The following is a 15,241-nucleotide window of genomic DNA, read 5'->3' as shown; positions in this document are numbered from 1 at the left end:
ATCCTATACGTACAATATTACAGGAACACTGATAAGTTACTGTTAATCTGTTAAGGATTTTATTTTCACATAAACTTAATTCTAGGCCTGATTATATTACGACTTAAAAACTAAACACCCCTTTTCCACATGCTATTACATATCCTCCTGTTCCTCTTGATCGATCTCTTCCTCCTCTTCCATCAGATGATCCAGTTGCAATTCCGTTCCTTTGCCAGTCGTGGATGGACCAGCCTTTCGCACGTTCGATGTTCGCTTGGCCCTTTTCGGTGCCTTCTGTCCAACAACGTACTCGGGCATGAGCACACGTCGCCCGTTAAACTGTGGTCTATCCTCGGCGGGTGTTTCCACCGGTTCGTCCGCCTCATTCAGCTGACCCCGCAGTCTTACGGAGCGATTAAACCGTACGATCGATCTGCAAGGTTGAGCGGTAACATCCGGCGGATTAGCATCACTGCCACTGTTTTCTGCAGTTTCCCGTTGGTCTTCCATCTGCTTAAGGAAGGAAAATGCTGCCGCCATGTTGCTTCGGTCCGAAGTGTCCACATCCTCCAGCGAGTACTTGATCCATTTGTGCGGGTTACGCTTCGGATGGAAAATTAATGGGACGACCTCAAGGGTATCAACTGTTTCGTTGGGAAGGTCGTTGGACCACGACGTTTGTTACCTTATAGCCCGGAAGATTGGCCCTTTTCAGACACTGGCCGATCGGTGCGTTCGGTCGCTTGAAGATACTTTCTCGCCCTAGGTATCTGTCCACCGCGATTGGCTTTATGCGACATTTGGACATGTGCACCAGACTGTAGTCCGTTTCGTTCGCATTCTGCTGGTGTAGAATCGAGTCGGCTGCGATGCTCTGTTCGGCTGTTTCCAACGATGAAAAAAGAAGATTCTTTTTCTCTTCGAAACTCATGTTTTCAGCAACAGAACCAGCAGCAGCAGCGATGCAAAATCGTTTGTTTACGTTTTTCCTTTCCGTGCGAGCTTTGTGTGGGGGCTTTTGACAGCGCTCGGGTGTCGACTGGTGTGAAGGAGGTTGATACATGCTGTTAAGATTCTTTTAGAAAATATATAACTACTATTTTGAAACAAAGGAATATACAGACCAGTGCTGGTGGTTCAAATTTTTCTCTAAAAAACAGGTTTCATAGTGGCCCAAAATTACACATTTTCTCGTTGTTTTAAATTCAACTCAACCGCGTCGTTTTGACAATTTCGGTACCTCGGGAAACATTTCAAATTTCAAAGTGTGCCCATGCAGCAGCAGCAACCAATTGCCGCATCTGTCAAACGAGGAGCAGGCGCTCGAGCGAAAAAGGAAAACACACGTTCGGAAGGTAAGTTTTTGTCTGGGAACTATTCTGTTTTTCCACCGTAAATGTTCCGGTTTGGTGATACAGTAGTTGCTACCGAGATTTGTGGAGGCTTCTGTGTTTTAAAAGCATAAATTCCCGTTCGAACCATATTTGGATAAGTTGTGTCAGAGAGGTTAAATGAAGTGTCTACTCCCGGCACGGTACGGTGCTCAGTTTGTGTTCTTGCTTTTGCTTTCATCCAGTTGCAAGCTAAAGAAGAAATTTTTGTCCATAGTTCCCTGCTGCATACAGTAAGCTACCTGTTTGCTAACCGTGAATCAAAAACTATACCGATTGTGTCACGCTTCACAATTCATAAAGAAAAGATTCGGTTCCTCCCGATCTCCCGAACCCGCGCCTTGTGTGAATTGGTTCATGGAGGATGTGCGTGTGTGTGTGTGCGCGTGTGTGCTGGTTGACGTTTCTCGAGCTGTCAATTCACAACAGTAGGGGACGGATCATAGCAACAAAAACTTTGTGCTTCCACATCAGAAGAGCAAAACGGGGCTCACGCACGCACGCACTTTCATTACAACGCATTTGTTTGTTAAAACTTCGTTCCCCGTGCCCTCTCGAAAGCATTGTGGCGTTGGGCTGTGTGATAGCTTTGATTTGTAGCGTAAAGTAATTGTAACAACATATCGTATACGGGTTAACTGCTGCGTAGAGGATCGTGGTTAATCTTCCCTTGGCAATGTGCAATCATGAATGTGCAGGATGGTATTAATGCTGCATTTTCGGTGCTCGTGTCGGTGCTAATAGTGATAGTGTTGGTTTGTTTAGGTTTGTGCACTCTTCGGTGGTACCCGCTCTTCGGTTCCACAGCTCTTTGATTGGGTTTCATCCGCCACTAATACGTTTCCTTCCCGGATTTTGTTGCTGTTTCAGGTTGGTATCTGGTCTGGAAGTTGTTTCTCTCCCGATTTAAGCTGGTTCGCGAGCTGCTTGGCATCGCCCAATCGAACGAACATTCGCCAGCTCACACCTTGGGCAAGGATTACTCAACGGTGGGCAGCAGTGGTGGTAGTACCGGTGGCGGCAACAGCCTCAACAACTTAAACACCGATAATAGGACACGTACCCGCAAGGTACGAAGAGATTAGCCGTACCATAATAGCGCCTTGCCTCGCACGCAACCACTACGCAAAAGATGAACATCCGTTGCGCAAAGCCTGAAGATCTGATGAACATGCAGCACTGCAATCTGCTGTGTCTGCCGGAAAACTACCAGATGAAGTACTACTTCTACCACGGGCTTACGTGGCCCCAGGTCAGCTACGTGGCCGAGGATGACAAGGGTAACATCGTTGGGTACGTGCTGGCCAAGATGGAAGAGCCGGAACCGGGCGAGGAAAGTACACACGGCCACATTACGTCGCTAGCGGTCAAACGTTCGTACCGCAGGCTGGGCCTGGCACAGAAGCTCATGAACCAAGCATCGAAAGCAATGGTCGAGTGCTTTAACGCGCAGTACGTGTCGCTGCACGTGCGCAAATCGAACCGGGCCGCACTGAACCTGTACACCAACTCGCTCGGCTTTAAGATACTGGAAATCGAACCGAAGTACTATGCGGACGGCGAGGACGCGTACTCGATGCGTCGCGATCTTTCCGAGCTCGTGAACAGTGGACAGCCGGCCAACGAACGGCCACCGCCGATCGATGTCAGCGATTTAGTTGATCGGGTTGGCGGCACGAACTATCAGAGGACGGCGGGTGATTTTGTCGCTCATGCAGGACACGATGGACATTGCTGCTAGCGGAAAACGGATTGTGTCGCGAATCGTACGGATTGGCGGATTGTGAGGTGGATAGCTTTGTTTTTTAAGAAGGAATTAAATTCATGACGGAAAAGCGGGGGTTCGGTTTTCCCTTCTTAGCGCGAATGGTTGTTTGACGTTTTTAGTGAAGAAAAATTATGATGATGACTCATGTATCAACCGACACGTAGGACCTAGAGGATGAGTAGGGTTTGGAGATTTTCAAATTTTGTGTTGAACGGATCCGAGATTTCTTTCATTTCTTGCATGATTCCTTACAAGTCCCTGTACATTGCATAATTGGACAGCTTAAGTGGACAGGATTATACAGTATGCGCAGTGGATGGCCGCCAGAGGTCTCGTCCAAGAATGTGAATGGGTATGTTTCTTTAAAGAGCTCTCCCGTACCAGCCTGTTCAAAGAGATTCGTACTAAAGGCCTCCTTTTACATAGCCTCGCCTGAGATACCTCGTCCGAGGAGCCTTTAACAAGATGTCACGTCTAAGTGATCTGTTCCAAGTAGCCTTTTCATAGAGATAGAGTACAGAGGTCTCGTATCCCCTAAAAGTTTTGTCTAATAGGCCTCTTCCAAGAGACCTCATCAACGAAGTTTCGCCCCAAAGAGTCCCTTCCAAAATGTATCTTCCAGCGAGCCCCTGCCAAGGGGTCTCATCCAATAAAATAGTTCTGCAGATGCCTTGTTTAAAGAGCATCATCCAATAATTTTTCTTCGAGCTACTTCGTCCAAGAGACCTCATCCAAGTGCATCGTTGAAGAAGCCTCTTCCAAAGGGCATAACCCATACAGACACCTTACCTACGGATGCTTTCGGAATTGTTGTAATGTTGTGAAATGGTGAACGATTAGATTTTTGAAGAAAAAAAACAACCCCCTTTTTTTTGTTTCATTCGGATCGCCTTAGAGCCGATATCGATGTGATTTATTGTGAATAATTTACGTTACTGAATACTTGTTTCCCCTTTCGCATACACCGCGGTCCACGAAGCCATGTTCTGCGTGTTCCTCCATTTGAGCCGGGTTCGTTGATGCCGATTGCGCGGTTTTTGGTTACGCGAATGTCTCGCACTGCTTGGTAGGCGCCTTTAATATGTTAGAGTACAGATTGTTTGGATTTGAATGTTGGAAAAGATTTGCCCCCCCCCCACACTCAGATGACCTTTCGCGCGTGGGGATTGTGTGCTTTGTATTATTACGGTCGAAGGAGCTTAGTCTTCTTCCATCCCCATAGACAGGGTTCCGTTGTTTGAGACAGTTCAATAAGCAAAAACATTCATTAATTTATGTTGCTTAAACTGTGGCGATAGAATGCTTCGGCCAGCAGCAGTAGGGGCGAAACAACTCATACGTACACTTATTACTTTACGCCTTGGCATGCTCGGTCCACGATTCGATTTCGATTAAAAAACACTAATTGCTTCTGTAAGCTTACGTTTACGGGGACACAAATGACTACATGACTTCTGCCTATACTGCCTTGGGTCGACGATGATAGTGTGTGATGATACACGGATGATTATTTAGAGGGAAGTTTTTCGCCCGTTTTGGATTTACTTTCGCAGCGGAAGGTGCTTGCTTGTGCTTTGGGAGATTTGTTTGTTTAGTGTGTTTAAATTTAGCATGTTTTATACCCGTGGCCGTATGTGGGACCATTTGAGCATACAGTAGATGGGGGAATTTATATCAAATGTTCAATTCCAGTACGGAAAAGGAAAATGGAAAACGGTGCAAAGCAAGATTCATTCACAAAAAATAAGGGATTTTGTTTTAAAGCACAGACAATTATGAAACGATGCTTGAGGCCTATTTGTCGTGTGCGCTACTTAGAAATGAAAATACAGTTTAAATAAAATTGTACAATATTTACAACGTAAGTAGAACTACATTAACAACCACGCACGCACGTGGACCAGAAAGGATGATGGCATTTTTGCGGGAACTTAATTCGTACTCCCTCTCCCTCTTTTTTACACGATCACGGTTTTTAGTAGGGGAAAATTGAGGACTGTTTTTTGGCATTTTATCGTTCTGGAGCACGGTTTCCCTCTCTCGCTACCCAGTAATGTGTTTGAAATCTCGGGCACAACATAAGAAAATGAGATCTACTTGCTTTTTCTTATTCTCTCGTTCTTGTGTGTCGATTTCGATCTGGTAAGGAACGCTTCGTTTGCAAACTACTGCTGGACCGCTTCCAGCATTGCAATCTTCAGATCACTCGCCAGATGCGAAATGTCCACCACGGAGTCAACCATTTCCTGTACCGCCGTTACGCTGGGGAAATTTTGAGCCGCTTTCTTCGTTTTGGCCACACACGTTTTGAGCGCTTCGGACAGTGCATCGGCACAGGAGAGGACGCGCGTTTTGATGCACTCCCGCGACACGTTCCGGTGCACAATGTCACCGATGTTGACGAGATTGTGCGCACTCAGCACGACGAACTTTCCGTACGCGAGGAAAAACTTGGGCGGTTGATTATGTTCGACCGTCTGCAGGAACGCATCGATCGCCTGCGTCAGGTAGCCCATGTGGGTGACCGTCTGGGTGGCGTAGTACACCAGCACGGATTTATCGTTCGGATCGAGCAGGGCCGCTTCCGGACGTTCCGACACGGTTGCGGCCGCCGCATCGGCCGCATTCCGTACGACGTTTTCAAAGTTTTTCTTCAAATCGTTCGGCAGTGCGTCACGGATTTCGGCGTTGGTGCGTGCGGACGCTTCCTTCGATTCGAGACTAACGTAATCGTAGTCTTCGGGCCATTCGCCGCCCGTACCGCCGGATGATGCTGGTTTTCCGGTTCCGGTTGGTGTTTGCGGTGTGGTCGGTGCGGATGGCTGGGAGGCGGTGGCGGCGGTGGAGCGTTTGAAGAGCAGCGTCGCGTTGCCCTGGATGAAGGAAGCCGTCTGACGTACGTCCTCGGTGAGCGTTTGCGCGCAGGCAATCAGCTGATCGAGACTGTCCGGGGGTAGCTGTTGCTGGAGCTTTTGCGTCGCTTCCGGGCGCTGGAGCGTCACCAGGGTCCAGCCCTGGGCGTCCAGGTTTTGGGACGCTTCGTGCACGAGCTTATCGGCGTCGCGCAGTGCCTTCACGAGGGGTTTCAGTTTCTGTGCCAAGCCTGCGGAAAGATGGTTGGATGTGAATGCTTTGCTCGTGGAAGGTGAAGGGCTGTTCCGGCTTACCTTTGTCTTCTGCTTTGGTTGCGTTGCCGAGTGCACCATCGCCAAATTCGGCCAGATCGTGCAGTGCCGTCCGTAGCCGCACGGCTGCCAGCTTGAGGTCCATCAGTATCGGGTCGAGCTTCTCCTTTACCCTCCAGTTTGGTGATACGAATGAAAGTAACCTAGAAAATTAAGGGACGAATTTAATATACAGCAAATTCGATTGTTCCTTGCCGGTTTTGTTTACGAAAGCGCGCCTGAATGTGCGCAAGCTGCTGAGAGCGTAACACGAATGCGCCTGAATGTATATGTGCAATGTGCAATTTAAAACCCAGTAACGCACCTAGTAACGGCCGTTGTGGCCTCATTTTGCAGTCTCGCAAGTGTTTCCAGCGCGGAAGATAGCTCCAGCGGAAGTTCCTTCGGTGTGACCGGTCCGGTTTGCTGTTGGTGCAGTTTGGCCGACACGTACCCGGCTGCTCCATTCGCGCCCCCGTGCATGTGTGACGGTGGCACATCGTACGTCGACATGCTGCTAAACGAGGACATCGACATCGAGTGATGGCTGGTGGAGAAGCTGGGTGTACCGGGCGGTTGGCCAGCAACCGGTGGTGGTGGGGTGGACCGTACCGAGACCGGATTACGCCGCGGTACATCGTAATCGGGCATGTTCGCCAGCGAGGAACGATTCGACGAGGACAAACTGAAGCTGTCCGACGTGAGCAGCGATGAGTTGGAGCTGCTCGGTGTTAGGTGTTGCTGCTGGGAAAGCAGTGGCCTTGGTACATCGTACGATTCCTCCATCCGGTAGCCGGCAGCAAGATGTGGGTACTGTTGATGTAGGTGGTGATGGTAGCCGGCCGGATGGGGATGCGGGAAGCTTAGCGAGGACGATGGGGATGATAGGGCTGACGGTGAGTTTGGGTAGTGAAGGTGCTGGGCTAGCGCGGGATGTCCCGCACCGTACTGATGCGCTGATCCTGATGTCCGACTCCAGGACGTACGGTGGTGATGTGGATGGTGTGGATCGTATCCTGGTGTGGTGGGCGGTCCAGCCTGTCCACCGATCGGAACGGCCGGCTTGGGAACGTCGTACGTATCGAGCGCGTCTGCCGAATGTTGCTGCTGCTGGTAAGCGCTAGCCGAGGAAACACGCGCCGAAGACGATGGCAGCAGATCATACAGATAAACGTCTCCACATTTCTGCGGCGTGAGTACCTGTGCGAATGTAACGGAGAACGGGAAAGAATGTTAGAGTCCAATGGTGGCCGTAACGAGAAGGGAACGATTATCGTGACGATCAAAATGAAAGAGAAATTAAGGTTATCGTGTAACTTGAGAGCCTAACGGGGAGAAGGGACCACCAGCATCAGGCCCAGCAGTACGTGGCCGGGTTTTGATATTCAATTGTTTCCTCGAGATGTATGCAGTATACCGCTCACTAATGTATCACGTTTCTTGCGAAAGGAAAAAAAAAAACAATCTCGAAGACATTTTGGAAATTCGGCACAAGAGCGCCAATTCAATTGGTGATTAGATAATAATAAGTCGGCGCTTTAAGTGGCAAAGTTCGTGCCACTTGAAGGTAACGTGGGCCCATTAGCAATCGCTTTCGACAGTTTCGAAGGATGGAAGTCGGTTCAGCAGTAGTTCAAATGCTTCTTGTGGTTGGAATGTCAGTCAAGAAATATAAAAAGTGCAAGTGCATCAGAGGGTATTTCCCATCCATTTCCTGGTTGGCAGGGTTTTTCAAACTTAATTTTATTATCTCTATATTTTATCCAGTTCAGTCGTCTATTTCACTTCAAATTCAAACTCACTATGATTTATGAACGTGCAGATTGAACTATATATATATATATATAATTTAATTAGATGCCCACATCAACACACAACCACAGAATGAGCGAGCCGCCGTCGTGTCTTTCGTTGTGTACACTTTCCCACACAAACACACACTTTTTTGCATCAGTGAGACATCAAAAGGATGGGAAATTAATCAATCTTTTCAGTCTAGCACCCTTTGTTGCTTACAACCCCAATCCTTTCCTTACCCCGTAAGTAAGCACTACCGATTCACTACTTGGTCCCACAAAAGTAAGGCAACTTCGATGTGTTCAAGTTCAGTGCTACAAACTACACAAAATGCGAAACGGAAATTTTCTTCCCAGCTTTACACAGCACACAGGGGATTCGGAACTGTCCACACTACTGCTTCCGGGTACGGTAACTACGATAATGCGAACGCTTCGTTTACACACACTCGCCACTGTGTGTCGCGTGTTATCGTGGAGAGAGGGTCCTTTTTCCAGCCTAATTTGCTCGCTGTCCCTTTCCTGCCTGTGAATCTGTGCGTAGGGTGGTTTCATTTATTCTCGATACACGCACACAAACACATACAAGGAGGAAATGTGAAGAAAGGATGAGGTTGGGAAAAACTCCTTGGATACGGGAAAATGACGCGCGTCTGCGCATTCGCGTGGCGGTGTTTTTTTTTTTTTTAAAGAGTGGCGATGATTTTATTGGTGGTGAATTATTTCAAAATAAACATTTACCTTTTTTTTTAAATGGAAGGCATTGAATGTTATGAAGAACTTCAAAAGGTATAAAATGTTCCTTAAAATACAAAGAACGGTGAAAGAAGAAGTGCGATTCAAACACTATCGTAAGGACGGTGGCGCCACCTGCATATGAGTTACGAAAACTAGCGCGTTCAAATTTAAAACAACTGCTGTTACGAACACGTGTTTAAATTTCAATTTCCTTTAATTCTCAAAACTTTGAAAAATCATTCTTTCAAATGTGATCTTAAACTCATTCAGTTAAGCTCGGAACGGTTTGGTACAATTTTAAAATACCGTAATAAAAACATTGCGCACATGGCAAGGGGATATCGTTCGTAACCAGTTTGCTTGAAAAAGGATAATTGTTTACCATGCCATGAAAAGTGTTTATCGTGTTTGCATCAAGCTGTGTGGCTGGAAATGCTGGAGCATGAATAGATTACGATGGCGCAAACTTTATACATGGTTGGCGTAGATGATACTGTTTGCAGCTGTGCAGTAACTTTTAGGTTGCACACTTGACTGTCTGCAGTAGCATAGCATCTTTACGCCTTTTTCTTCCCGCTCTGTGCTATTTTCTTAGTGCTTGCGACACTGTCGCGGGATAGTGTCGTTTTTGGTTGCTCATGGAGGCTCGTATCTCATTTTCGTCTGGCTACAGTCTAGCCACTCGAGAGCAACCTTGCTGTGGGTCGTTTTGTTTTTTTTTTTGCGCTCTCCTCCTTTCACAATCTGTTTCACTTTTCTTTCAGCACCACCCATGGCTGGGCTGGCTCGCTGGCTGGCTCTGGTCCATAATGTCGCATTATCGTATCGGCGTGGCTTCGACGCGAAAAAAGACACGTGTCCTTTTTGTGTGTTACGCCCCATTTGCCCTCAACGGGTGGAGAAGCACTTTGAAGCACTTACTTTTAACATTATTCGGTGAGACCGTACGGTGGAAGGTTTTTCTCCACTCCACTTGCATCCTAGCTTGCAACCGTTTCGAAAGTGCATCAGACAGACGGTTGCTGCTGTGCTGTGTGATGCAATGGATAAATAAAGAAAGCACGACAAAAACGTGAGATCAACGATATGGGAGAGCAGAAGTTTGGAAAATGGGATCTGCTTTCATGCGGTTAATTTTTTCTACTCTCCGTTGACAGCGGTAGTGACGCTCGGGTGTGAAGAAACCCTTTTTTCGCTTCATTTTGTTGATGAAAGATGGTCTGAAAATCGATTTGCTACCTATAAGTTAAGATCATCTGCATAGAGGTTCATCCGGCGCGTAATGCGTGTTGCCTACCTTTAGGAGTATTAACTTTTAACTGAAATCCGCGTTCAAAATTCAGATTTAAAAAGAAATAAACTTTCATAATAAAAAGAAGATACAGAGTTTCTCAAAGGAAAACATTTTACTGCTAGTGCCGTTGGCTAGAAGAGATTGTGAAATGTTTAGCAGGAAATCACAACATTCGTTATTTGCTATCAGAAAATGAACCTTTAATGAAGTCTGCGTCCGTCCCGAGTACTCGGCACTCACTCACCACACGCTGCTGGAGTAGATTTATATCGCTATTAAATTCTTCCCACCCAGTCCATTTAAGTTGTGGTAAATCTTTCGTAAACAAACTCACTAACAACGCATCGATTTACCACTACTCCTTCGTCCTTGCTACCAACGGCAACTAATACAACTCCCAATGGATGGCGACGATAGCTTTTACGACGCTTATGGATTAGGAAAGTGTTGTTGTGTTGTTGCGCTTCTGGGTGGATTGTTTTTACGACGCTAGCGGACGACGATACCGTAGCCATACCAACAGGAAGGATCGGACGACCAGTCCCGCGACTAGTGATGTGTGTACAAACTGGGAGAAAAATCACCACAACATGAGATACAAAGCCGCTTTTCCACTTCCGATGGTACGCTTGCTTGCCCTGTTTTGTGCGTCCCAGTGTTTATGATTTCCTTATTTTTATACCCTTTTCTGGTATCCTCAGCTACAGTCCAGCTCAGATTCACTTCATCATTGATTTATTTCGGAAGCTTTTTTTTGTTTCCTTCGAACGACATCGTTTGTGGCGCGAAACTCGAAATTGCGTTCCCATTGCCGACGAATTCTGCATCAGGATTTTGGTTTTCTCTTGGCATTGTGACACACACTTTTTTATGGTTTATGATATTGATATGCCAACGGTAGATCCGTGCAATAAAACAGAGAACTGAACAACTGCATGCCAACCAGACACATTTCACAAAATCCGGAAAATTGTCATATCTTGTGGCACGATGGCAGGCTCGTTTTCCGGCAGCAGTTGAAATCGCTGGACATGACAGTTTTGAAAAGGGGGGGCCTAAAGTTACGTTCTAAATGGTAACTCAAACATTGTTTATGTAAAAAAATATTGAAAGAGCGATTTTGTATAGAATTCCATTACAATATGTTCGAGGAGCCCTTGATATATTTTTTGCATCGTAACATCGCTATAAATATAGTATTTTATATATCTAAATAAATTTCCACCATATTTCTACTTCCAATAGGGCACAATAGGCCTATCTGCGCCATCTTCTTTAACCCATCAATAACATACACCCCCAAATACCCGGAGGGAATTTAACTCGATAGAGAAGCATTTTGCAGGAGTTCGGGGGAGGGTTGTTTAGGGTTAAAGGCTGCCTTTATGGTTTTGCTCATGTTTTGCCATAAAGTACATGCCTCTTTTGTCATCTTCCACCGCCATCTTCTTGTAGCAAGCAGCGCCCGCGAGCACGACGACGCAATTTCCATTGAAATGTAAGCGGCTCGGTACAGCGCGGAAAAAGGGTTATCATCAAAAAGGATTCACTAGGGAAAATGGGTAAACAGGGGTACAGTGTAAGTATGTAGCAGTACGAGTGGAGTGCGCCGTATCATTATAATTTCATTATTACATCGTGCCGAAAGGATACTCATCAAACTGGGCCGAAGCGAAACGGTAATGTTTTCCGGTTGGTTGGTCTTTCGGTGGAAAGCAGTGAAGAGCTGTAGGGAAAATTCACTTCGCTCGTTCGAATCTGGAGGATGTGTGAAACGGGGTAGCTGGAACTGCGCTCGCATCAAGTCGTGCATTGCAAATCCTTTCAAATGCAATGTGTAAAGTAGCTGGCGAGAGATGAATGTTTTGCGAGAAAGTAGCAGCTGCGTTTGGGTTTTCGTTGGGCGTTCGCCTAATGTAGTTTAGATGATGACCGTTATCATAAAGATATAATTATTAATTAAACAACTTTTGGTGAGATAGTATTCCTTTGCTGAATTTGTCTACTAGTACTATAAAATGTACTTATCAAGATGAGTAGAGTAATCTTGTCAACCGCATGACCACATGTATCGACCACTGTGTGTTCAAGTATTTTCAAACATCTAACATTTTTTCCGAGGTTTTTAAAATAATTTTTCAAAATATTAACAATGTAGATGATTGAATTACTGTATACAATTATAGTACAAATTATGGCGATCTTCACGACACTTCAATCTATAGAGAAGAAAGCGATGGAAGTTACTAAGACTTAAATGATTGTATTATAGCAAGAATTATGGCACATATTCATGAACTACGAAGGACAGGAGCGTAAAAATGAACAAAGAGAAAACTCATACAGTTGAGAATTAAATTTATAACTTTCCTGGTCCGAAATTAGGTTCAGAGTGATTTTTTAAGTGCAAAAGTTTCTTTTTAATCGTACGACTACCAAATGGTAATAAAAGCAGTTGCATTCCATTTCTTCTTCGACAAAATCGAATTGATTCCGTAGATTAAAATTGTGGTTCATTTCCAATGCACCTAGCACTGCCATCAATCTCGGTTTTCCCAATCGAAGTCAAATAAAACCAATGATAGTCAAGTCCCTATCGAAGGCAATATAATCAGGCTATCGAGACAGAGAGAGGGGGAGAGAGAGAGAAAAGTATAGCGAGAAAAAAGACTCCAAAACTACTGCATCATCAATCAGCGGAATCTTTCAAATCACACAATCTAATCGGTTTTCTGATACTCCGACCGATCGTTCTGTTGAGTTTCCATTGGGTGCTGTAATACGCCATCGATCTCACTGGTCGGGGACTAGCTGGTAGTGTGATTCGTCAATTTGATTACATCCGTATGATTACGAAGGAGCATTTTCTTGCGGCAAGAACGATCTGTACGCCTTTCTGCCGGGGACATGTCTAATAAATTAGATAACAAACTGTGATGGGATACGATGCGCAGCGTCTGTCAAGCGAGTTTTGTTATCATTTTTTTCTGAGTTATTTACCATTAAAATGCAGAGGAAATGAGAAAACTACAATAAACTGATTTTAGGAGTCGAGTATAAAACTCATAAAGACTTGAAAATAAATTTAACACACATCTTTAAAAAAGATCAATTTAAGTGTAGAAGAAGGATCAAAAAGTGTAAATAAAATACTCCATTTGGGGGTATATAAGATATTCAACCGAGTGGAAATAAAGAAATTAGATTTAACCGCACCTTTCCCACTGTGCAAGTGCAGGTTAGGTTCGAGAGACGTGTTCGGTGAAGAAAATGGGATTTTATTTTTCCCCGAAAACCATCAAACCATAAAGAATAACCCCGTAACAAAAAAAACATCCACCCAAAAGCAGCTCTTTTGTTCTTATCCGGACTCGGTGCCAAAATAAATCACGTTTCGCGGTGCAATTTCGTATGCAGCAAACTATCTTGCACTGTTGTGTATCGTGCTGTTTGTGCTGGAAAACAACGAAGAGCACAGCTGGCAGTGTACCGGAAACCGATACCACAAATGTGTGATATGCATTTGTTTAGCGCGAGCGCGATGTTGTACTGGATGGAAGGATTTCTTGAAGAGAAAAATAAGGATTTTCAATGGGACGAAGAACCAGGCTGAAGGAGGAGGAGGAGGAGGAGGATGAGGAGTTGCTATATAAAGAAATGATATTCAGAATTATGATTTATATGCAATCCGTTGTGTTTGAATTGCTTAACGATATTAAATATTTAAGGCCCAAATCTCCTTTCGGCATTCTGTACTATAATTGCCAGTTATAGTGCTCTTTTGAGAGAAACTCTAGAGCGCCTAAACGTAGCAAATGAAAGTACAAAAGTTTGTCAATTTTCTCACCTCATTTCGAGAATAAACCAAACAAAAAGGGGAAACAAATCCTATTGCTTTTATATCATTTTTCTCCAGAAATTAAGGCTTTTGGGTATCATCTTATTTCCCCGGTGTACGATTAAACACGGTGCTGCTTTATCACATCGAACCTCAAAGTTGGACGTACGGAGAAGAACTCTCAGAATGTTCGCTTTCTTAGCAAACGAAACATCTTCCCGGATTCCGGTTCCCCGAGACGATGAAGAAATGTTCAAAACTATCCAAAATACTCGACTTGACTAGTCTCGAACGATATCTGATGATGAGGTTTTTTTTCGCCACGCCAAGATGCACCAGTGTTTGCTCTAAACTTTCCGAATACAGAGGGCAAACACACGCGTCGCGTGTGTTGGTCCATTCGCCGAGAAACGGAAGCAGTACGATTGCACTTTTCGCGAACGAAGAACTCATTCCGGGGAGAATCATTCTGCTCGTTAGTAGAATAATAAACATTCCATTGCCTTCTTCAGGTGAAAGTGGGATGAAAATTTGGGAAAAAGGAAGCATGAAGAGTTGAACAACTGCGAATTGCGAAAGGAAAAACAAAGGACATGAACAGACGACCAAACGGTGCTTCTTTGGGTGCTGCTAAGAGCTATTCGGTGGTATTTAATGGTGGTTAAGAGAAGAGGAAAATAATTTAATTAAATATTTGATCATGCATGAAAAAAAATTATTGTTTTCTTCGATTTGTACTAAAAGAAGTAAAACAATTGGCTTTAATATGTTACTACTTATAAAATATTTCATGTTCCTCTCTGAACCCACTGAGCGGGCATGTTATAAAATTATAGCAACACAGAAACGGTTGCCATATTTTATAGAAGTTAAATTTATAATTATTTTCAACCACTGTAATATGCCAACAGTCCAAAACTAAGCCGGTAGTGTTCAGTTCAACAATTTCTACAAACGGAACAGGCAAAAGGACATTCACATTCTGTCTCGCCGACGGTAGCAAAACTAGCGCAGGATAAAGTTTGTCTTCCTTATCTCGCGCGGAAAAGCGTCTGGAATGTTTTGTGAAACTTTCTACCACTAGCTCTAAGAAAACGTATTCTCCTGTTGGCGGCCAGCCCCTGTTCTCGGTGAATTTTCGCCTCTCCAAAGCAATGCTCCCCGCTAATGCTTCTAAATGGATGTTTATGGCACCACTTTAAGGTGGAATTCATTGTGTGAAATCACACACCCTAAGGTGAGAAAGGATAAAGTTTAACGTAAGGCCATC

The 15,241-nt window shown here is 44.9% G+C and overlaps 4 protein-coding genes across 6 annotated transcripts in view; 2 read left to right on the top strand and 2 right to left on the bottom strand.

Moving 5' to 3' along the window:
- Positions 1-36: 36 nt before the first annotated feature.
- LOC118510070 lies at positions 37-1,001 on the bottom strand. The gene is made up of 2 exons (XM_036051463.1): positions 668-1,001; positions 37-585 (listed from the first exon to the last, which is right to left on the bottom strand). The coding sequence occupies exons 1-2, from the start codon at positions 911-913 to the stop codon at positions 136-138; spliced, it is 696 nt and encodes a 231-aa protein (XP_035907356.1). The 5' UTR covers positions 914-1,001; the 3' UTR covers positions 37-135.
- A 214-nt stretch (positions 1,002-1,215) lies between these two features.
- On the top strand, positions 1,216-3,240 carry LOC118510071 (N-alpha-acetyltransferase daf-31). 2 transcript variants are annotated; one of them, XM_036051466.1, is made up of 2 exons: positions 1,216-1,337; positions 2,244-3,240. In XM_036051466.1, the coding sequence occupies exon 2, from the start codon at positions 2,506-2,508 to the stop codon at positions 3,112-3,114; it is 609 nt and encodes a 202-aa protein (XP_035907359.1). In that variant the 5' UTR covers positions 1,216-1,337; positions 2,244-2,505; the 3' UTR covers positions 3,115-3,240. The 2 variants fall into 2 exon arrangements, with proteins under 2 accessions (XP_035907359.1, XP_035907357.1); XM_036051464.1 differs by having other exon boundaries at positions 1,329-2,138.
- LOC118510072 lies at positions 1,798-3,240 on the top strand. The gene is made up of 2 exons (XM_036051467.1): positions 1,798-2,138; positions 2,244-3,240. The coding sequence occupies exons 1-2, from the start codon at positions 2,060-2,062 to the stop codon at positions 2,456-2,458; spliced, it is 294 nt and encodes a 97-aa protein (XP_035907360.1). The 5' UTR covers positions 1,798-2,059; the 3' UTR covers positions 2,459-3,240.
- Positions 3,241-4,007: 767 nt separating this feature from the next.
- LOC118510066 (breast cancer anti-estrogen resistance protein 1) overlaps positions 4,008-15,241 on the bottom strand; it is a 118,842-nt gene continuing 107,608 nt past the window's right edge. For both annotated transcript variants that reach the window (XM_036051457.1, XM_036051458.1), the window contains exons 4-6: positions 6,631-7,505; positions 6,309-6,469; positions 4,008-6,244 (exon numbers count right to left, since the gene is read on the bottom strand). In XM_036051457.1, the coding sequence (XP_035907350.1) occupies positions 5,307-6,244; positions 6,309-6,469; positions 6,631-7,505 (1,974 nt within the window). In that variant the 3' untranslated portion in view covers positions 4,008-5,306. The remainder of the gene's footprint in view (positions 6,245-6,308; positions 6,470-6,630; positions 7,506-15,241) is intronic.

This window comes from Anopheles stephensi, chromosome 3, assembly GCF_013141755.1.
Source record: "Anopheles stephensi strain Indian chromosome 3, UCI_ANSTEP_V1.0, whole genome shotgun sequence".
Classification (NCBI taxonomy): domain Eukaryota; kingdom Metazoa; phylum Arthropoda; class Insecta; order Diptera; family Culicidae; genus Anopheles; species Anopheles stephensi.
Note: the sequence above shows the minus strand (reverse complement) of the source record. Positions and strands in the feature narration are given on the sequence as shown.